We start from the raw sequence: 24,284 nt of genomic DNA, 5'->3' as shown, positions 1-24,284 counted from the left end.
TCCTTTTACTTTGCTTTAAACCGATTTTTGGAGGACGTTTCTTTCATTCTGATCATTTGTGGCTATTCTGTTATTCTCTTTGCTTCTCTCATCATCCCTAAATAACCACAATGGTGTGGAGAGGAGGGCTGTACATGTGTGCACATCTATCTATCTATCTATCTATCTATCTATCTATCTATCTATCTATCTATCTATCTATCTATCTATCTATCTATCTATCTATCTATCTATCTATCTATCTATCTATCTATATTATGATATGAAATTACATTATGTACACATACCATACCACAACATTTACATATATATATATATATATATGTATAAAATATTGGTTGACAGGTTTCAAATGTATTATTATATTAGTACACAAGGTTTAATTTCGGTCCTGCATTATTAACCCTCTGAGGACCGGTGCCCAGGCTGCTAGGCTTGCATTGCCCTGGCATTCTCTAGGTTAAGGCTAGCCTCTTGTTATGTGTCCTCTTCTGCTTGTATAGTGCTAGTAGGAGCAGGAGGGGCTACCCCCCCCCCCCCCCCCCCCCACCACCACTAGTGCTTGAAAAGAAATGATTTAGTTTGTTTATACTAGCACAAAAATCAAGAGCAATAGAAAAGTCATAAAATGAAGCGCTCTATCAATCACTGGGCGCCCAGTAACACAGATTGATCATCCTTTAATAACACCTTATTGTTATTACTCTGATGTGTCCGCACATGTAACTATTACACAATTATTTATCGCTGGACCCAGCGCTCCCAGCCTGCACCATCACATAGCACTGCCTACTACAGCCTCCACTGCTGGCCTGGATGCTAGACATTTCAGAACCGATGCAAATGTAAAACAGCCTTTGCAAGAAACTGTTAGCAAATGGCAGCCCTTGTGTTTATCATTTTATTTTAAGTAAGCAATAAGTCCTTTAAAAATAGTCAAGAAGTAAAAAAAAAAAAAGTGTGTACATTTGTGAACTCTACTACTGTAATAGATGTCGCCAGTGGTGTTCTGATATTTTGTTTTTAGGAGATCAAATAGTACTGAGCTGTCTATGGTGCTGAATACCATCTGATAGGAGATGTAATGTGATTCTTCCCTGTTTATGTTTTTGTCTCACGGCCTATTTTCTCACTCTCTGGACACCTCTGTCCTTACCTCCTTGCCTTTTATTTTCTCACTACCCCCCCCCCCCCTCCCCTCTCTGTTCTCTACCACTGCCACCCTTCTGTTCTCTACCCCTGCCACCCCTCTGTTCTCAACCACTGCCATCTCTCGCTGTTCTCTACCACTGACACCCCTCTGTTCTCTACCACTACCACCCCTCTGTTCTCTACCACTGCCATCTCTCTCTGTTCTCTACCACTGACACCCCTCTGTTCTCTACCACTACCATCCCTCTGTTCTCTACCACTACCACCCCTCTGTTCTCTACCACTGCCATCTCTCTCTGTTCTCTACCACTGACACCCCTCTGTTCTCTACCACTACCACCCCTCTGTTCTCTACCACTACCACCCCTCTGTTCTCTACCACTGCCATCTCTTTCTGTTCTCTACCACTGCCACCTCTCTCTGTTCTCTACCACTTCCACCCCTCTGTCCTCTACCACTGCCATCTCTCCATGTTCTTTACCACTGCCACCCCTCTGTTCTCTACCACTACCATTCCTCTGTTCTCTACCACTACCAACCCCCTGTTCTCTACCACGATCATCCCTCTGTTCTCCACCACTGCCATCTCTCTCTGTTCTTCACCACTGCCCCCTCTCTCTCTCTCTGTTCTCCACCACTGCCCTCTCTCTCTGTTCTCTACCACTACCATCTCTCTCTCTCTCTTCTCTGCCACTGCCCTCTCTCTGTTCTCTACCACTGCCATCTCTCCTCTACCACTACCATTCCTCTGTTCTCTACCACTGCCATCTCTCTGTTCTGTTCTCCACCACTGCCATCCCTCTGTTCTCTACCACTGCCATTCCTCTGTTCTCTCCCACTGCCCTGTTTCTGTTCTCCCCCACCGCCTTCTCTCTGTTCTCCACCACTACCATCCCTCTGTTCTCTACCACTGCCCTCTCTCTGTTCTCCACCACTACTATCCCTCTGTTCTCTACCACTGCCCTCTCTCTGTTCTCCACCACTACCATCCCTCTGTTCTCTACCACTACCATCTCTCTGTTCTCTACCACTACCATCCCTCTGTCCTCTAATAGTGCAATTTCTCTGTCCCCCACCGCCTTCTCTCTGTTCTTCACCACTGCCATCCCTCTGTTCTCTACCACTGCCATCTCTCTGTTCTATACCACTAACACCCCTTTGTCCTCTACTACTGCCATCTCCCTGTTCTCCACCACTGCCATCTCTCTGTTCTCTACCACTGCCATCTCTCAGTTCTCTACTACTATTGCCATCTCTCTGTTCTTTACCACCTCTCTGTTCTCTACTACTGCCATCTCTCTGTTCTCTACCACTGCCATCTCTCTGTCCCATAATTTTTTTCTCCTTCTTTTTCATTCTTCTTTGCCCCTTTTCCTCTCTATTTCTCCTTGTGCCTCCTCCTTCCTATCTTTCACTCTCCTCATGCCCTCTATTCTTTCTCTTTCTCGGTTTACCCATATTCTCTCTCGTTCTCTCTGGGCCCTTTGTGTTCTCTGTCATTCTTGCTATGCCCACTTTACCTTCTCTCTCCCTCCCTGTACTCTGTTCCCCCTCTCTCATTCTCGGATTACCCCGTGTGCCTTCGTCCTCATTCTGCCTGTGCCCTGTTTTCTCTCTACATGTGCCTCCTTACATCTCATATTCTCGTCGTACCCTTTATTTCTCTTTTGCACAATGTTTTCTTTCTCTCTGTGCCTACTGACCTCTCTTTTTCCATGTGCCCTCAGTTCTCTTTCACTTTTACTCTCTCTCTCTCTCGCTCCCTATGACCTGTCCTCTCTCTCTCTCTCTCTCTCTCTCTCTCTCTCTCTCTCTCTCTCTCTCTCTCTCTCTCTCTCTCTCTCTCTCACTCTCTCGCTCATTCTCCGTCTATCCTTTGTTTTCTCCCTTACTGAACTCCGTTCTCTTTCCAATTCTTTCTGTGCCCTCTGATCTCTGCCCTGTCTATCTCTTCCTTTCCTTGTGTCCCCTGTTACCTCCACCTTATTCTTCCTGGGCCCTATGTTCTTTTTTTTTCTCCATGTTTCCTCTTTTCTCTCATTCTCTCTTTATATGTTTGTGGTTCTCTTCTTTCTTTCTTTCTCTCTCTCTCTTTTTCTTTTTTTCTTATGCATCTCTTATTTTCCATGCAACTTTTAATCTCTCTCTATCTCCTTATGCCCCATGCTCTCTCTCTCTTTTTATGTTATATCCTTTTCTTTCTCTCTGTGCCCCCCTCTCACTCTCCCTCTCTCTCTCCTTCCTCCTTTGCCCCCTCTCATTCTCCCTGCTCTCGCTCTCTTTCTCCCCGTGCCGCCTCTCTATCTTTCTCTTTTCTCTCTTTGCCCTCTCTCTCTCTCCCCCTTTTGTCCTCTCTCTTTCTCCCTTTGTCCTCTCTCTCTCTTTTTTTCCGTGCCCTCTCTCTCTTTTCTCTTTCTCCGTTTGCCCCCTGTCTCTCTTTCTCCCTCTCTCTTTCTTCCTGTGCTCTCTCTTTCTTTCTCGCTTTGCCCTCTCTTTCTCTCGGCGCTCTCTCTCTCCCTCTCTTTCTCCCTTTGCCCTATCTCCCTCTCTCCCTGTGCTCTATCTTTCTCCATTTGCCCTATCTCCCTCTCTCCCTGTGCTCTATCTCTCTCCCTGTGCTCTATCTCTCTTTCTCTCTGGGCCTCTGTACTCTTCCACTCTCATCCTACCTGTGCCTTCTGTGTCTCTCCCGTCGCACCCCGTTTTTGTCTCTCCCCATGTGCTCTCTGTTTTTTTTTTTTTTTTTGCTGGTTCCACATATTCTCTCCTGTTCTGCCCCCCCCCCCCCCCCCATACTTGTCTGTTTGCTCTCTCTCTCTCTATTCCCTTCACCCCAGCTTCCTCTTGCTCTCTTTCCTTTTTATTTTTCTCCACCTCAGTGTTTTTTTTTTAATCTTCTCCGGTGCATCTCCCCAACTTTTTGTTTAGACTCTCCCCTGGTCTATTCTTCTCCTAGCATCCCATTTCTTTCCCTTTCCATCTAATCCCATTCCATATTTCCACCCTCCCCTGTCAATTATTATTTTGCTTTCTTTCTCTCTTCTTCTGTCTTTTCCTTTTCTTCTCCCTCCTCTGACCTCTCCCAGGTGTGTCCAGCTGTATCTCCTGCCAGTAACAGTCCACACGTCCACGAAGTACCCCAGTGGGTAGTGGCAGTGCCAGGCCCCCTGCCCTCAGCTCCCTGGTTGAATTCATGCATAGCGCTCCTCACTTCAGCTCTTGCAAAAAAAAAAAAGAAAAGAAAAAAAGCCAGAACGTGATGCAGCCCAGAGCACACATGTGTCGCAGCAGCCCAGGGCTGGTGTAGGGGAGAAAAGTGGACAGACCTCGCTCTGTCGCCTCCTTTGTCTATCTGTTCATCTCTTGTCCAAGAAGACAACGGGACGAGCCCCCTGCATCTGCCACGACCATCCCTGGGTTTTTGTGCCACAGCTAGTTGATTAACAATCACATTCAAAATAACTGAAAAAAAGAAAAGAAAAAAAAAGTCAATGTATTGTGCAGTATCCCCTGTGCCTGTACGCTGCACCCACTCTTCCCACCGCTTTATACTTTTGTCCTAAATGAATAATCTTAATTGCATCACTCTGGGATTAAAAATCAATGTTAATCAAGCGCAGACTTGTAAATAGCTGCCTGCATTGTGCACCAATGCTCCATGTTTTTCCTCTTTTATCTCCTTGTTGTGCAAATAAAAAGAAAGAGACAAGAAACATCAGCTCAGATAACTTGAAAAGGGCAATTCTGCTCTGCCTCAAACACAATTGAAACGGATTGTTTGCGAGCCCATCAGAAATGGTTCAGAATTTTGCACTTAATTTCCCCACTTATCATTTACAATAAGAAGCTCTTGGCTTTGACAGCCAAGTCTAAACAGTAGTAAATTAGTACAAATTTATACTGATTTTACTCTAATAATCGTAATAAAAGCTTATAGATTTGGCACTAATTACATAAATGCCTAATGATCTTGAAAATTACTCTGGTTAGAAATATATTGCTAATCTAAACTTTGTTGTTGGCTGGGTTTGAAAAATCAGAGCATTTAGAGATGGTTCACTTGCCTTGTTAGGAGCACTAGAGATTGCTCCTGCACTCTTAACATATTCAAATGAAAATAAAGAACATTTACCTCTATTTACTGCATGAAATCGCCTTTGTAGATGGGAGACGGACTTAAATACCTCAGCTAGAAAATTGTGCAATGATTTACCATCAAGAATACAGGGAATTGCATCTATTTTAATACAAGCACAAGGAAATGTTTAGAGTAATATTCAGTTTGCTGGCGATCAGTGATGTGAAATGGAATTTGTGGATGTGAACCCGGACCGTAAAATATTTTAAAAAATAAATGTACAGAAAACAAATACATTAATACTCTGCTATAGAAAGCAAAGTACCTTCATCAGTAAGGCCCTGGATTTAAGAGGGGCTGGAGGTGAAGGGCTGATGCAGGACAGAAAAAGTCGTTTTTTTTGTTTTGTTTTTTTGTGGTTATACATCAAACCTATATATGCATATCACACATGGACTGTATGTGACCACCCCAAGAGCTGACATCTACCAACTACTACCCCACCAAGTACATGCATGTAATACCCAACTGGAATTGTATGTGTCTTCAATGCCTGGAGCTGAACTTGGACGTCTGTATCGAAGCTGATTGCCTATCGGCCATTAAATGCGGCGGTTAAATGATGCGCTAAATTTTATCTATCAGATCTTATTTAACCCTTCCGGAGCCTTCCCCATGTTAACCACAACTGTCCTGTGAACTGGAGCAAAATGGAACAAAATCTGATTGATGGAATCTCGATACAGTGGTCAAAAATAAGAAGAATTCATACAACTTTTAAAAGATCTGCCTCAGAGCACAATATAATTTTTTTTTTTTGTGTGTTTACTTTTATTTTTATTAAAAATCTTTTTCTAAAATACAAAGGATATAACATAGAATTATTGTTATTATTATTATTATTAATAATAATAATATAATAATAATAATCATAACAATACTAATAATAGGACCACCATTGCGTCAATAATAATAACACAGTATTAACCACCACAAAACATGCACCAGCTAATATAAGTGTATGTAGCAATAACAGCAAGGAAATAATTATAGCAGTAATGATACAACCACTACTGTCTCAATATTATTATTATTATTATTATTAATAATAATATTAATAATAATCATCATCATCGTCATACCATAATAACATATCTGCAGTAGAAACTGATGTAAGTGTAAATAATTATAATAAAAATATATAAAAATAATAATAATACAACCACTGTTGTGTCAATACAATTAAGCATAATAACATATCTGCAGTATAAACTGATGTAAGTGTAAATAATTATAATAAAAATATATAACAATAATAATAATACAACCACTGTTATGTCAATGCAATTAAGCATAATAACATATCTGTAGTAGAAACTGATGTAAGTGTAAATAATAATAATAAATAATAATAACAATAACAATAATATTAATACAACCACTTTTGTGTCAATACAATTAAGCATAATAACATATCTGCAGTAGAAACTGATGTAAGTGTAAATAATAATAATAAAAAATATATAATAATAATAATATTAATACAACCACCTTTGTGTCAATACAATTAAGCATAATAACATATCTGCAGTAGAAACTGATGTAAGTGTAAGTAATAATAATATATAATTGTAATAATAATCATAATAATAATAATACAACCACCGTTGTGTCAATAATAATAAGCCTAATAACATATCTACAGCACCAAATTATGTAAATGTAGTAATTATAATAATAGTAATGAAAATAATGATAACAATAGTAATGCAACCACCGTTGTGTCAATGATTATAATCATAGCATAATTGCATATTATAGCACCAACTAATGTAAAAGTGTAAATCGTAATAATAATATGTATTATTATTATTGTTACAATCATAGCAATAATAACAATATTTATCATTATTATTATTTATATTGTGTTAAACACATTGCAATAACATTGGGTTGTAGTAGTGGCTACAGGGACTGTTGTTTGCTTTATTAGTGCCTCTATAGCAGTAGCTAGGATGAGAGCAGTGTAGATTTGCATGGCATCAGAGGCAGCCCAGGTATAAGTCCAGTTTGCTGACACCAGTGGTAGTAGGTGATGGCAGCTTGTGGGATTTAGGTGTCAGGATCCATGGAGGCAGAGGGCTGCAGGGAGGACACCTAGGACCCCCCCCCTTCCCCTCCCCCCACCTCCTGCACTCACACTCAGCCTGTAGCAGCAGCAGGGGGACCAGCAGTGGATGGTGAGCCGGTGACATTTGCAGCTCGCTCTGTGATTGGTCGGCGGTGGCAGCCGCTCAGCAGCTCACCCAAGCACTAAGCACCTCCCCGCCTCTCTAAAGGACATTATAATGCAGGGGACCCCCTTTTTAAGCACAAACCGAATTTTCTTTCATTTAGCTTATCTATATCTATCTATCTATTTTTATTTTGAAATCGTTAAGCAGCCGGCAGGATTTGGGGGGGACAAGCTTTCGCCCTGGAGCGGTGCGCGATGCTGTCTCACGCCGACCTCCTGGACGCCCGACTCGGTGAGTCTTTGCCACCCTTCTCCTCCCCTCCCAGGAAAAAGCGTCAATTTGTCCCTGATTCCGCCTTAATGCACTCTAAATGGGCTAATTCCTTCTAAAGTAATTGTGTAGTATTAAACTTTAATTTGATTTAACTGCAGTCTTTGAATACATGGAATGTGGACATCCAAGGAAGAGGGATGTCATTAAATTTAGCCAGAAATAACTATTTACTTCAGACCTTGGGAGTTTTTTTTTTTTTCTTGTTTTGCTTTGAGATTATTTGTTTGGTGATCTGAGTATTTGCCTCCTTCTCCTTCCTGCATGAGAGTGAAGTGTGGACTTTGCTGTGGGGACTGCAAGCAATCCAGAGACTGCCTTTAGGAAACTTTGTGGAATTGGCAGAGTTTTTTTGTGTGAAATAAGCAGGGAAAATATGTGAGGCTGGGTGACCAGTTTATGCCAGTCTGCATCACCAGCCTGATGCATGGTCACCCCTTCCACATGGGTGACCAGTATATGCCAGTCTGCATCACCAGCCTGATGCATGGTCACCCCTTCCATCTGAGTGACCAGCATATGCCAATCTGCATCACCAGCCTGATGCATGGTCACCCCATCCATCTGAGTGACCAGCATATGCCAATCTGCATCACCAGCCTGATGCATGGTAACCGATTCTACCTGTAAGGCACCTGGGTGACTAGTACATGCCAGTCTGCCTCACCAGTCTGATGTATGGTCACAGTTTATACTAGTGGGGGCACCTGGGTGACCAGTGTCTGCCTTACCAGCTTAATGTTTGGCCATTTTGGTTACCGGTTCCCCTTGTAAGACACCTAGGTGACCAATATGTGCCAGTCTGGCTTACCAGCTTAATGTATGGTCACTAGTTCACCAGTTCTACTGGTAAAGGCACCTGGGTGTACAGTGTGTACAAATCTGCCAAACCCGCCTCATATATGGTCACGGGATCTGCATGCAGGGGGCCTGAGCAATGGTACAGATAGATCGAGAGGGATGCTGGCTCTTAAACTGCAATATATATATATATATATATATATATATATATATATATATGCAAAGATGTTGGTGTTAGACTGTTAGTAAAGCCGTGCCATGCTAGGATCTGCCCAGGCTGTGTGCTACTGTCCTGATGGTGGGATCTGTCCTGACTGTGTGCTATATGTATGACAGCCATGTGGCATTGGGTATCAGGTATATGGGGGTGACCTGATGGTGGGATCTGACTTTAACTTTGTGCTATATGTATGGTAGCCATGTGGCATTGGGTATCAGGTAGATGGGAGTGCCCTGATGGTTGCATCTGACTGTGTGCTATATGTATGGCAGCCATGTGGCATTGGGTATCAGGTAGAAGGGGGTGCCCTGATGGTGGGATCAGACTGTGTGCTATATGTATAGCAGCCATGTGGCATTGGTTATCAGGTAAAAGGGGATGCCCTGATGGTGGGATCGGACTGTGTGTTATATGTATGGCAGCCATGTGGAATTGGGTATCAGGTAGACAGGGGTGCCCTGATGGTGGGATCTGCCCTGACTGTATGCTATATGTATGGCAACCATGTTGCATTGTGGGGTTGCCCTGATAAAGGGATCTGTCCTGATTGTGTGCTACATGTATGGCAGCCAAGTGGCATTGGATATCGGGTGGGCACAGTCCAGAGCCAATCATGATCACCTCTCTATTCCTCTTATACAGGGATGAAGGATGCGGCTGAGCTGCTGGGGCACCGTGAGGGGGTTAAGTGCCGCCTTGGAGTCGGAGGGTCGGAGCCCGTACACCCGGGAGATCTGGCCAGTAACTCTGACCAGGTGGAGGGCACCACTATGTTGCCCGGAGAGGACATCACCAGCGTGGGCTCCAACCAGTCCTCCCTGGCCGTCAGCTCCAAAGATCCGGACAAACAGCAGCAGCAACAGAACCCCAACCAGTCGGGCCAGCAGCAGAGCCAGAGCCAGAGCCAGAAACAGAAGAGGCACCGAACTCGCTTCACCCCTGCCCAACTCAACGAGCTGGAAAGGAGCTTCGCCAAGACCCACTACCCAGATATATTCATGAGGGAAGAGCTGGCACTGAGGATCGGATTGACAGAGTCCAGAGTGCAGGTAAGAGGGCATGTGATGGGCACCCAAATCAGCTGATTGTACCCATTCCACAATGACCACCATCCAACATTTCCTATACCCTTATAACTACTCTAGAAAAACATAAACTTATATAGAGCGTCTATCTATACAAGGCTGATTTACTAAAGAAGTGGAAAATCAGTACTGAAAAAATGTATGAATATTCACTTCAGTTATCCAATCATGTGAAAGCCTCTGCACATGATTGGGGATTCAAAGCGAACAGGAATTTGCTTTATATAGGATTGAATAACTGAAGTGAATATGTGTGCAAACATTCTCCACTCACTTAGTAAATCGGCCTCATTATATTATAAGCATATATAATAAGACTGGATGTACCAATTTACTAAAGAAACTGCAGAATCTTTATTCGATACATTGTATGAATATTCACATCAATTATCCAACCGTACCAAAAGGCAAGTTCATTTTTATTTATTTCCTGTGTATGTGATTGGATATATCAAACTGAATAGAAATCTGCTTTTCACAAGATTGCATATTTGAAGTGCATACTTAAGCAATGTATCGGGTAAAAGATTTATAGAACTCCTATAGCAAATCAGCCTCCATGTGTGTGACAGGTCCTAAAAATCATATCGAAAAGTTCATTTTCAGGACCTGTTTCTACATAGAAATCGAAACAATACAATTCTAGCATCTGAAACCACACAGATCTACATATATTTACAGATATATGTACAGATAGATTTTTTCTGATACACGTACACACACACACACACACACACACACATATATATATATATATATATATATATATATATATATATATATATATATATATATATATATATATATATATATTCATAAATTAATATATGGAAATATAATAAATAAATATAGGTGGGAAAGAGATCCTAAAAATATTATTTTTTCATTGCGCATCTAGAAACAGGTTCTGCAGCTGATCCCCATTCCATATATACGTATATAGGTCATCTATATCTATATATCAGTTTCTATAAATGATACATCTGACAGGTCAGTTGGTAATGGTGTGTAGATCGGTATGCCCCGTCGGGCACTGTGCCTTGTGTTGTGCGCTGTCCGCGGTGCTGAAAACCTCCTCTTTTCCATTATATTAAAAACAATTGAATTTATTTTATTTTATTTTTGTAATGGATCAACCTGAATTATTTACAGTTCTTATACATTTATGTAATTTGTTTAATCAATTTCTGTTACTCAAATCTGCAAATTATTATTTTGCACTCAATTAAATTTAAGATTCTGTTATTACAACATGCTATTAAATAAGAAAAATAAAAACAAATAAAGAAAAATAGCAATACAAAAAAATATATATACCTTTTAGCTAAATAGGTAGATTTTCCAAACAAAACTTATTTTAACGATTAATGGCTGCTACAATTAAAAATCACTGCATGATTTTAAAATAACGATCAGTATTTAGAAACGGTAACTTACATATAAATCTGTACTCGATTTTTTTTTTAATTGGCTGTTTCTTTTTGATTTTTTTTTTTCAGTTTTCATATTTCTTTCTCCCCATGTACTAGTTTCTAAAAGGAAGCCTGGGTGTAATGATCCAGCAAGTAAATGACAGTCTGATGAATAAATCCATTGTAGCTGAGTAGTAATAGAGGGGAAAGCTCATTTTCTTATTGGTGTGTATTTACATTGTGTTATGAAGCTGTGTAACGAGGATATAGCGGGGAAGATTGTATTGGAGGAAGTCGATGATGTGTATGGCCCCACAGGTGCGATAGTGTGGGGGGGGGGGGGGGTCTCCTCTTACCAGCATGCTGCTGAACAGATTGCCAGGCATTTCATTGCAGTATATAAGACTTTTATTTCCGATTTCTTCTGAAAGTCCAATAAAGGAAGAAGACGAGTTGTGAGAGCTGTAAGAAAATGATGCAGTGTTATTAGCGGCGGATTATAGAGCAGACTCCCATTAAAAATAATAATCCGGAGATTTATCCTCCCGGCTGCCCGGCTCCGTGCCCGCCAAGCTCTGCTATACCAGCTATAAAAGCCATTCCGTTTATAGCTCGCCATTATTAGAAACCAATTCCAGTATTATTTATAACCCGGGATGGCTTATTAAGCAGGAATGTGAAAATCATGCAAATGATGCGATCAGATGCAATATAATAAGCATAATCATTAGTCTCTCGCACGGATTAATTAACTTTCAATATTATATTTACATAAAAAATATATCAGTGGGAAAAAAATATCCAAAGCGCATTTTGATTTCCCTTCTTATAATAGTACAGGAGGGCACCGGATTGGGTGCTGCCAGTGTGTGTGGATGGGGTGAGTACATAATGGTATGTGTCATTTACACACACAGCCATGGAACAAATAACAATATATCTATACGAAGGTAAAAATACATATTTATTCATTAATACTTTATACTGCACACATTTCTATACGGAATATACGATCTCATCTATACATTAATGGCCTTTGTATTTGCATTGTAAATGCATCAACGCACACATATACAGTCCACTATAAATACACACACAGATACAGATGTGTTTATTTATATATATATTTATATATGTTTAGAACACATGTATATGGATAAATACATATAAACATGCATTATCTAGCATACATAATTACACACAAATGTATGTGTAGTATGTGTTATACCCATTCATGTATATATATATATATATATATATATATATATATATATATACAGGCATACCACACGTTTAAGTACACAATGGGGTTATTTACTAAAGCTGGGAAGTGCAAAATCAGGCTCACTTCTGCGTAGAAGCCAATGAGCTTCTAACCCCAGCTCATTCAATTAAGCTTTGGTAATAAAACCTGGAAGCTCATTGGTTTCTATGCAGAAGTGAGCCTGATTGTGCACTTTCCAGCTTTAGTAAATAAACCCCATTGTGTACTTAAAAGTGGGGTATGCCTGTATATATATTGTATATGTGTGTTGATATATGTATATATATCAACACACACACACATATACATTTTTTTTTTAAATATATGTGTGAGTGTATGTAAATATATATTTTATGTGTTTTAATATGTATATATATATATATATATATATATGTATATATATATATATATATATATATATATATACACACACACACACATAGGTATACCTACACATACATAACAAAAACAATAAATAATAATAATACAAATTAAAAAAAAAAATATATATATATATATATATATATATATATATATATATATATATATATATACACACACACACACACACACACACACATACACTAGCTATGGCTTGCATGCTATAATGTGGGCCCCTCTCTGGAATGATCGTGTCATCTGGCACATCTTAATAGGGGACAGGCGAGGAGTTTCTCTCTGGCTTTGTAATGGAATGGAGAGATTGCTGTATTCTCCCTCTCCCGGCACTATTAACGTGTAATGAATTCGGCCCCGAGTTCACGGATGGCTGATCGAAATGAACCTCAGATCCCAGCTTTAATACAACTCTCCAGATTTCCTACCAAATCTTCACATTAATCATCTCCAATAGTGAGATTGCAATGAGGTCTTTATAAAGGTTGTCTGTAGGAAAGAAGAAATGGCATCCTTCTGTGCGTACTGCTCTTCTCCTGCTCCATCTCTGGCCCATCCGCAGGGCAAGAATTAAACGCCTAATATATTTTCAAATACCTTTTCCAGTATGTCTATATTATAGCTCGTCTCACGCCTGGCACTTAGTTCCAAAGAATTAAGGAGCCTCTGTTGCAAAACCGTGCCTCACATTTCTGCAGTTATTTAAATATCTCCTAAATCTGGAGGAAAAGTCACAGGAGGTAAATGGGCTTCTTTTTACAAAAACACCTGCCCCCCCCCCACCCCTTTATTTTTTTTTTGCACTGTAGCCCTAGCATTGGCTCTAAATAGAATTTAGCCAGGATATTATATTATCACTTGATTTTTTAAACCTCCCTAAAATCACAAGTAAAAATAAGAAATAATGTTTCTGTTATCTAGACTTGCCTTTGTCCCCAGCTCTTTAAGCCTGGAGCTCACTACCTCTCCTAAAATTTGGCAAAAATATAATATTATAGCCACATGTGAGTCAAGTCTTTTAGTCACAGGGGAAGAATTGTACATCCCTATCTCTGGGATGCACAAGACCTGCTAGAAATTCTTCTAGAACACAATTGGGCATTTAAAAATAAATACATAAATAATAATATATATATATATATATATATATATATATATATATATATATATATATATATATATATATATATATATATATATATATATATATATATATAAACTTCTTCTAAACCACTAGAACACATTTTGTAATTATTTATTAAAATGAAATACAAAACATATGTATATATATATATATATATAAATATATATATATATATATATATATATATATATATATCTTTTCTTGTTTATATATATATATATATATATATATATATATATATATCTAATATATCTATCTATATATCTATCTATAGATAGATATATAGATAGATAGATATAGATATAGATATAGCTATATATAAATATATATATAGATCTCTCTCTCTCTCTCTATTGAGATATATCTATCTATCTATCTATCTATCTATCTATCTATCTATCTATCTATCTATCTATCTATCTATCTATCTATCTATCTATCTATCTATCTATCTATCTATCTAGTGTATTTTAGTGTATAATGCTTAATCAGATTCATTGTTTTTTCCTTGTTCAATATTTTTATTGAAAATTGAAGCAAAGGTGACACATGATTAGAACTTTAGCCAATTTTTCATTTATAAATTCTAAAAAGCATGTGATGCCAAATTTGGGCAAAAGATAATTTATATGGGTATTTAAACACCCCGAATTCCAGGGAGCGTTCATGGGGAAGATTTACTAAAACATCTAGTACAGCTTTGTATAGTAGCCAATCAGCTGTGATCAGCTTCTAACTTCAGCTTCTTCAGAGAAGCCCTGACAATAAAAGCTAGAAGCTGATTGGTTTCTATGCAGAGCTGTACCAGATTTTGCACTCTGCAGTTTTAGTAAATCTCTCCCTGTGCCCAGAGATATGCTTTTCTAGATCTCATGCTTTTTGTTTAGTTCTACTACAAAACCTTGACAAAATATGATCATCACACCTACTCAAAGGTCTCTAAGCCACAGAAAAGTCAGCTGTATCCATCTGCAATGGCATCCTTCTCATTCCCCACAATAAGATCTGTCTCCAGCTCTTCACATAATACTTAGGCTGGAGCTATTCGCACTGATGTTTAATGCCTGTACTATCAGCCCTGATGGATGTGCAGAGCAGCATCTCTAGTAAAGCATGACACATAAAATGATATTTTGTGTCTGCAATTCTAGCAATCACCCCAACATAATGGAGCAAAGTTCTCTATTATTCATGGAATGTTTACATCCTTAATAGCGCCTAGATTTCTTTAATGGCTGACAATAATTCTTTCTTTCTTGTTCTCAGAATGTGTCATTAAATACAGCAATTGCAACACAAATGCACAATTGTACTAGAAATTCTATATTAGCCAGATGCTGGAGGGGAGCTCATAGACTCAAGTGCATACGTCACTGATTACACTGAGAGCAGGGAAGAAATGAGATGGGGGTTCAAATCATTATATTGTTTCTCCTGTTTATGGTGGAGGAATTGTCAATCTGTCTAAAGTATACAATATAAATGTAAATAGTTTACTATTTTAATTTTAGTTTTAGTTTAATAGTTTACTATTCTTGAGATCCATTGCGAATTGTCATTAGAAACGGAGTAGGAAAATATTATACACAAATGTCATCTTCAGATAATTCGGAGTATTATAAAGATCGGTTAAGTCGTCCAAATGCTTTATACATTAAAAAAAAAAAAAATTAACCCTTGAATCGTTGAATTGTCCGGAAAAATATTTAAAATAGACATTAATGCAACTATAATATAACCGAAAAAAGATGCCATATAATAGGGAATATAATATATTATTAATACAATAATAATAATAAAAAAAAAAAAATATATATATATATATATATATATATATAAAGAGAGAGAGGGAGAGAGAAAGAAATAGAGAGAGAGAGAGAGAGAGAGAGAGAGAGAGAGAGAGAGAGAGAGAGAGATGTTTATATAGCACTGAATTCTATTATCCTCTGATTATAAGAATTTCCAACTTTATTCCTGTTTTTGGCAAATGCAAAAAATGCAATCTTTCATGACAAAATAAATAACGTATCACCCTTGCGAATTTGAAATAACCGAATTCGGTTACAGATGGTCTTTTGCATATCCGAATACTTGACCTATCCTTGTGATATATTCGTCTTGTAAAAAAAAAGTCCACATATATGAACAATATGTGTTTAAAAAAAAATAATGGAAACGTGACTCCAGACCTTCTGATTTGCGTTTTTTGATTGGAGCTTTCTGGCAGAAAAAACGCTAAACTCCAAAAACGCTCTTTATGAACGTTTTTTTTTCTGCCTAGGGACCTGGCGTTTTTTTTTTTTTTTTTAAGTCAAAGGGACCTGTCACATTTTTTTCTTCCAATTTACTATTTATAGCGTGAGCTACAAAAGTATATTGATATATAGGATAGGTTTAGAATATGCTCTATACCACACCCTTTAAATAATAAACTCACTGTAATGCAGAAATATTGATAGGCTGTACTAAAGGAGCTGAGAATCTTCACACATGAATATAAGTGGAAAGCAAATCCATGTTTATTTATATCATCTGCGCATGAACAGGAATTTGCTTTGCACATGATTGCATACATTCACACAATTTATTGTGTGCAGATTTTTTTAAAACTCATTTAGTAGATCAGCCCAGTGTTGTTTACATATATGAAAAGGTATGTTAGGTATAATTCTGTCTATGTGCAAGCAGCACAAATGCTTAGAGAGAAGAATTATTAATATTATTAATAAAAATGTATTATCTCTAAACCAGCCGATTAGCAAATCAGGAAAACACGCCTAGGGGAAAAATAATAAATTGATTGATCAGAAAAAAAAAGGAAAAAACAAAAGGAAAAATAATTGATACATCAGGTCTTGGTTGTTATTTTTAAAATTTCGTTATTTTTGATTTTATTATTATTTCTTTTTAAAGCAACATTTTGCAGATTTGTTTCCTGTGCTATCAGAGGTTAGAATGTTGGGGGGGGGGGGGGGGCAGTGCTCTTAAGATTGGGAAAGATGATTGTCCTCATATCAGATGACTGTGCCCAGCACAGGTCAAATGTATTCATGAGATCACAATGAGAGAGAATTCAGTACGTGTGCCCCTATGCCCCCCTACATATATCAATGAGTGAGGTGCCCATCAGCTGGCCATAGACGCCATCAGGAGGAGCCAGGACAATGCAGGGTGAGCAGAGGGGAAATGAGATTTGGAGGGAGGCAGGAGACAAATATCAGCTCTACACTTCTCTCTGCATTAATATGCTTCCAAATGAATACAGTAAAAATCTACTAACAGGATGACTACCAATCATCATTATGTAAACTGATTATGATTGATTATATTTGATGAACGCGAATTATCCGATAGCATAACAGAATTTAATTATTTCTCACTCTCAAATAAAGAGTCTAGGATTGCACACACAAGAGACAAATACCTATAGGTAGAATAATGCAGGCACACAGCACAGGCGGGGTTTTAATTCAATTTATTATCTTAAACAGAAGCAATATTGTGTTCACCGATAAGTGTTGTATGGAGCCAGGAGCTGTCCAGTGCTGAAATCCTTGCAACGGCTCAGTCAATAGGAGTCAATTCTGAAACTCAGCTCCTGTTTTCTGAGAAGTCTAACTAGTTAGGAAAAGTCATTCTACATATTATGTAACATACTACAATATGTAGTCCTGTATATATACATATATATATATATATATATATATATATATATATATATATATATATATATATATATATATATATATATGTATACCAATTGTATGCAGGTTCATTGCTTAAAAAGTATTCTTCATTCATTGTAATTTTACATTGTTAGATCTGGACTTGTAGCAGCAGCGTTTCATATGTTACTCTTTGCCCCATTTTATTTTTCTTATGACATATTGGACCAGGGGTTGATCGTTTGTTAATTTCGAAGAAGGTTTTTCTTTTTTTTAAACTTAGATGGACACAGTGTAGGTTTATTTATTAAGGGCAAAATGCTGTTTACTTTGAAAATAAATTTGTACTTTGCAAGGAAATGTATCCTTAGATTAGTAAACGAGCTGAAGCTTTGCTGATTTTTATCATTCAATCATGTGCAAACAAAAAAAATTTTTTTTTTTTAACGTATACAGTATATCGTGTAGATTTATTTATTAAGGGCAAAGAGGCTGTTTACTTTGAAAGGAAATGTACCCTTAGCTTAGTGAATGAGGTGAAGCTCTTCTGATTTTTATCATTCACTCATGTTCAAACAAAAATACATTTAAAAAAATATATATTTTCCAGGTACATGATTTAGTATTCTTTGCAAACTGAATTCTTCACCACATTTACTAAGCTTAGAGAAAAAGCTAACAGCCTATTTACCTATAGTGGTTCAAACTATGGCGGTTATTTACTAAAGGAAAATTCACTTTGCACTACAAGTGAAGTGCAGTTGCTGTAGATCCGAGGGGGACATGCAAGGAAAATAAAAAAACAGCATTTGAGCTTGCACATGATTGGATGATAAAATCAGCTGAGCTTCCCCTCATTTCAGATCTACCCCTCAGATTTACAGCGACTGCACTTCCAAATGCACTTTCAGTGTACTTGTAGTGCAAAGTGGATTTGCCTTTTCGTAAATAACCCCCTATGTGTAGTAATAGCAATCAGTAATATTCATATATCCCTTTCCTTCTCAAAAAATAAATACATGTATTTATATATATATATATATATATATATATATATATATATATATATATATCTATATATCTATAGATATATATATATAGAATAGAGATCTATCTATCTATCTATCTATCTATCTATCTATCTATCTATCTATCTATCTATCTATCTATCTATCTATCTATCTATCTATCTATCTAATCTATCTATATACTGTATATATATATATATATATATATATATATATATATATATATATATATATATATATATATATATATATAAATAACATTCCTATAGCTGGTGTCGAGGTAATGCCCACCAATGGCAAAGATTCCTAATTGTTAGGAGTGCAGTGTACAAGGTTTACCATGTGTTTCCATTTGTTCAGCAGGCAATAGCCATGCATTTATATTTACTTTCATGTAGGAATAAAGTAAAGCATGCTGGGGGAGATTTACTAAAGCTAAAGCATTCAGAATCTGGGCAGCTGTGGATGGTAGCCAATCAGCTCTTAAATTCAGCTTGTTCAATTAAGCTTTGACAATAAAACCTGGAAGCTGATTGGTTTCTGTGCAGAGCTGCAACAGATTTTGCACTCTCCAGTTTTAGTAAATAACCCCCACTGATCTCAAAGTCTCCTAACCCCAAAGGAACTAACGCCTGATCTTTGTTGTATTTTCTAGGTCTGGTTCCAGAACAGGCGTGCCAAGTGGAAGAAGCGTAAGAAGACAACCAATGTATTCCGTGCCCCTGGAACTCTGCTGCCCACACCAGGATTGCCCCAGTTCCAATCAGCAGCAGCCGCTGCGGCAGCAGCAATGGGCGACAGTCTATGCTCCTTCCATGCCAACGATACCCGCTGGGCCACAGCTGGAATGGGGGTCTCCCAGCTTCCCTTACCTCCCTCCCTTGGAAGGCAACAGGCGATGGCTCAGCAGCTGTCCCAGTGTAGCCTGGGGGCCGGCCCACCTCCAGGCTCCATGGGTTTGTCCAACATGGGCTCCAATGGCTCGGGGCTGCAGTCACACCTTTACCAATCCGCCTTCCCCGGCATGATGTCCTCCTCATTGCAGGGTCCCAGCAACGTGTCGGGTTCCCCGCAGCTCTGCAGCTCTCCGGACAGCAGTGATGTGTGGAGGGGAACCAGCATCGCCTCCCTACGCCGCAAAGCACTTGAGCACACAGTCTCCATGACCTTTACTTAATACCCTATCCCCACCCCACTGTCTACTCACCACTGTCTCTCCACCCAATCTTTCCTGGACTCTCCAGCAGAGGCAATGCTAAGCAAGTGATCTCAGAATATCACCAATAGACAGGTGATTGCATTTCCCATTAACCAGGGATGTCTTGAGGCTCTGATCGACAGCAATCATAAGCAGAGATGAACCCCAGAGTTCCCTGCAGGTCCCATTTAGAACAATCATTCAGACGTTGAACATTCATAACAGTTTTCTGCCTTGGTTAAATGTCATTCTTGTAGTTTCCAATAAAAAAGAAAAAAGGAGTGTGATACAGTATAATATATTGACTGTCAAACCATAAATGTCAATAGACAAAAAATATCAGACATCTGTATACTCACTTGTTGGAAGAGTAGGACAAGGTATGATCAGGGGGAACTCTTTGGACATATTTTCTCCATTGATAGTGATGCCTCTGTGCCCCCAGATCTCCTTCTCATTATACCTTTGGCTACTAGTAAAAAGACGTGCCCCTTTATATGCTTCTGTACCAGGGTTATAAATATGCCTCATTTGCTACTATCACCGGGATTTAATATACATGAGTACTCCTAATTTAGTTCTTGGAAATATTGGGTTTATAAGGGTCACAATGCAAACACAACTAATTGTTTTTGGACTGTTTATTAAAATGATATACAGCGAAAGTTTTATTAAAAAAATATGCACACAATTTTATAAGTATGTTCTTGATTAAAACTTCTTAAATTTAGTTCCTAAAGCCCAAATCCAGGAATTAATTAAAAAGAAAATCTACCCTTGCAAAGGTTAAATGCTCATTATGTCTATGGGTGCCGGAATAAGAAAAAATACTTGCTTTATCCTGTGCTCCAGCAATGTCCCTCCAGAGATGCAGCTGGTCCCCTGCACCCTCATCTCTAAGCCGCTCACAGATACGGTCGCACATTCCCCCTCACGAAATACAATGCAGGGCTAATAGCTCTGCTTCATACATGATGATGCCAAGGGACTGCCAACAGATTGGAACTTTGGAGAGAAGGGGGCAGCCGGCTGGAGCAGGGGATACAGTAAGTAATCTTGCCTATTTCTGTAGCCACAACTCTAGACATAACTCTAAACATAACTCTAGACATAACTAGCATTTGTTCCCTGCAGCGCAGGGTGACCTCACTATAATCATAGAATTTTTCTAATTCCTAGAGTTGTACTTTAATATAAATGCTAAAATACAACTCCATCCAAAAAATTTTGTTAGCTTTGAATATAATGGGGAAAGTTGAAACTCCATATTTTTATTGCTCTCTGTGTGCCTGTTGGGAAGATTTCCCATCACTTGCTATCCCAGGCAGCCATGTCACCAGGAGAAATAAAGATAAGTAAGGCAACATCTATCCAAAAGGGACACAATGAAAGAAGAAACAATGGTGTCCGTTTATGAAGTAGTGAAAAAATGTCACTGCTTCATTTTCTGGCAATCTCAGAGGAGATCATTCTTCTCTGGATGCTAGTTTATGAAGCTTTGTAGATCGCTTCTGCTTTGGAAGAGTGAAACGATCTACAAATGCTTCGAACAGTGGAGAACGGCCCCTGATACTGGAATCTCGTGAGACTTTACAGTACCAGAAATTCATCGAAACACAGAGGTGTCCGTTTATTAAGCAGTGATAAATTATCACTGCTCAGTACACAGACAGACGGCATGGTTAATGCTAATAAAATAATGAGTCCCCCTACATAATGTACATAATGTATATATATATATATATATATATATATATACACACACACACATTTTATATATATATATATATATATATATATATATATATATATATATATATATATATATATATATATATATATATATATATATATATATATATATGTATACACATAAATATGATTCTCCACCTCTGAGCTGGTGAATCGGGGAGTGTGAATTCTGACTCAGATCACAAGTGAAGTGCTCAGATCAAAGCTTCATAAACTGGCCATTTCTGTGTCAGTCAATGATGATTCTCAGTGTGAGGAGATCATCGGCCTATTTCGGGGATAATCCCCCAATTATCTCTGTTTCATAAACCCAGTGAAAATGTTGTCACCACAACAGGAAATGAGGGGAAATCTCACCAACACCATCACAGACAGTACTAAAACTTTTTAAAAAATTGAACAGATGATTCAAGCCTTCCTACTGTGGCCAAAACACGTTTTGATTGGATTAGCTGAACTCTCTTAAAATTACGCAGAAAAATGGTTTGTGGTATTTTATTAATTCCTGTGATAAAAAAATGAGCATATGTAAACATGGAGGAAAATGTATGTTTTCAAATTAATTTAGACTACTTTATATATGATAGTGGACACCTATGGTATGACATGTTGTGACCTATTAAGGTAAATACCGTAGTGTGAAATGTAATGGTGTGCTGTAATCCAAAGTAATTAACAAATCAGAAATCAACATTATTTAACCAAAGAGATGATTTCTGATTGGTTGCTACAGGTATGTTTGCCTGTTTAAAGGCAGGACTACCAGTGAGAAGAATAAGTGACCTTTCTGACATTGGCATGAAGGTGTACCTCCTGTGACCAGTCATAACATTTCACTCCAACTTGGGTGACATGTGAATGTGGCATAGGTGTTGAAGGGTTTATTTATTGCTGATTAGATGAAGATATTGTCTAGAGTATTAGAAAATCTCTACAAACCCTTTGGTCACTTTCTGACAAGCTCAAGTAGGTCAATAAACTTTCAATATTAGGACACGTAATGCCAGCCTTACTGTACACCATTGCACTTTGTACTATCATTATGTTATTCCAAAGCCTTTCTCTGGTTGTAATGTAAATGGCCATTTAACATCTCTAGTATTATATCATCAGACATTACTCAACAGTTAGTCATATTCTTTTCATATTTTCCATTATCATCATCACTTTGAGCTTTCAAAATACATTTCTAAGCACAATCTTATTTCCAAAAATAATTCTGTTTGTGTTGTGGACATATCACTGAAATAACCCCTCTGTCAAAGAAGAAACCAGGCCTGTTTTATAAGCATTTTTATTTATTACAGCTGTAATACTTTAAGATTCAGTCTTATTTCCTTTTTTTTTTCTAAAGACAAGCAGCACTTTTCTGATAATTATTTGGCAGACTGCTGTTTTCAGTCCTTCAAAAGCATTGCTGATACCACTTTTCCCTGCGGGTTCAGCGGGGCACGTGGCGCCTAGGCACATGTAAATTTTCAACCCTGGACTTTGTACAGACAGCCAATGAGCTTTTCTGCATGTGCTGGTTCAGAGATCAGAGGCTATTTCTAAGAATGAACAAAAAAAAGTTGTGAGATAGGATGTTTTGTGTAGATAAAGCATTCTTGTTACATACTGGTCAGTTTGTGATATGGTTTAACTTATTGTCTGTGCTTATTTATTGATTTCTTTTTTTTTTTTTTGAGTTTCTTATTTCTTAAACGTTTAAGCTAATATGAAACTTATGATTTGAAATTTTCTTGACAAGTTTATATCAATTTAATGTAAATGGATAAATAAAATCATTTTCAGTATGTGAGCTGGAGAATGAGTCATTATATCGGTATACAGAATCCCAATATGCGTTTCTCTTTACATACATTTATTGATAATTTTACTTTTATTGATAAAAAAAACAGTTACTGGTTAAGTAAAAGGTAGGCCGCATTTATCAAAGTGTCTGAAATAAGATCTGTCTTTGTTGCTCCAGAAGTAGCTGCTCATATTGGAAAATGACTATTTGATTATGAATTTTTTGTTGGACCATATAGACATCTTTTATTGCAGCTACTTTGATATTTGTCCTCATCTTATCAAGTATTCCCTATTTGACAGTTGCTTTGTAAATATGGGAATTTTGGAAAATACCATGGAAAATACAAATTTTTGAAATAAATATAGAAGATCTAAATTTTGGAAATTACTATAGATTAGACCAATAAAAGGAGGTGTGTCATAAAACCAATAAGAAGGTGCTTAATTTTTTGTTCCAACCTGTACCTTTTTGTTTATAATATCTGTGCTACATGTTTTAAGCCTACAACCAGTTCAACATACCCATAGCTTCCTTCCAATATCCAATCAGGCTAAAAATACATGCTAAAAGCTTCAAAATTGTCCATTTAAACAAATTCAGTGGATGTGGTCAATGCTGAATGCATGGATCTTATTTTATGTTGGTGCTCATGTTCAGCATTAAGCTAAAGTTCTATACATATTAATATCTTCATCTTCTGAATGGTCCTGAATCTCTGCATACA

At 37.8% G+C, this 24,284-nt stretch overlaps 1 protein-coding gene across 1 annotated transcript; it reads left to right on the top strand.

Annotated features, from left to right (window-relative positions):
• The first annotated feature begins 7,588 nt into the window (after positions 1–7,588).
• OTP (orthopedia homeobox) lies at positions 7,589–21,793 on the top strand. Its single transcript, XM_077462585.1, has 3 exons — positions 7,589–7,758; positions 9,461–9,867; positions 19,468–21,793. Exons 1-3 carry the CDS (start codon positions 7,722–7,724, stop codon positions 19,987–19,989), a joined length of 966 nt encoding a protein of 321 aa, XP_077318711.1. The 5' UTR covers positions 7,589–7,721; the 3' UTR covers positions 19,990–21,793.
• The last annotated feature ends 2,491 nt before the right edge of the window (positions 21,794–24,284 follow it).

Source organism: Lithobates pipiens, unplaced genomic scaffold (assembly GCF_037356315.1).
Source record: "Lithobates pipiens isolate NorthernLeopardFrog02 unplaced genomic scaffold, aLitPip1_a1.2 Scaffold_3, whole genome shotgun sequence".
Taxonomy (NCBI): domain Eukaryota; kingdom Metazoa; phylum Chordata; class Amphibia; order Anura; family Ranidae; genus Lithobates; species Lithobates pipiens.
The sequence above is the reverse complement of the archived record's forward strand: the minus strand, read 5'-3'. Positions and strand labels throughout refer to the sequence as shown.

What these genes read in the sequence shown, in the direction of transcription:
- OTP (XM_077462585.1), top strand. Translation starts at nt 7,722, where the DNA reads ATGCTGTCTCACGCCGACCTCCTGGACGCCCGACTCG. An exon ending in CCTCCTGGACGCCCGACTCG is followed by an intron (nt 7,759 to 9,460) that starts GTGAGTCTTTGC and finishes CCTCTTATACAG; the next exon opens with GGATGAAGGATGCGGCTGAG. An exon ending in TGACAGAGTCCAGAGTGCAG is followed by an intron (nt 9,868 to 19,467) that starts GTAAGAGGGCAT and finishes TGTATTTTCTAG; the next exon opens with GTCTGGTTCCAGAACAGGCG.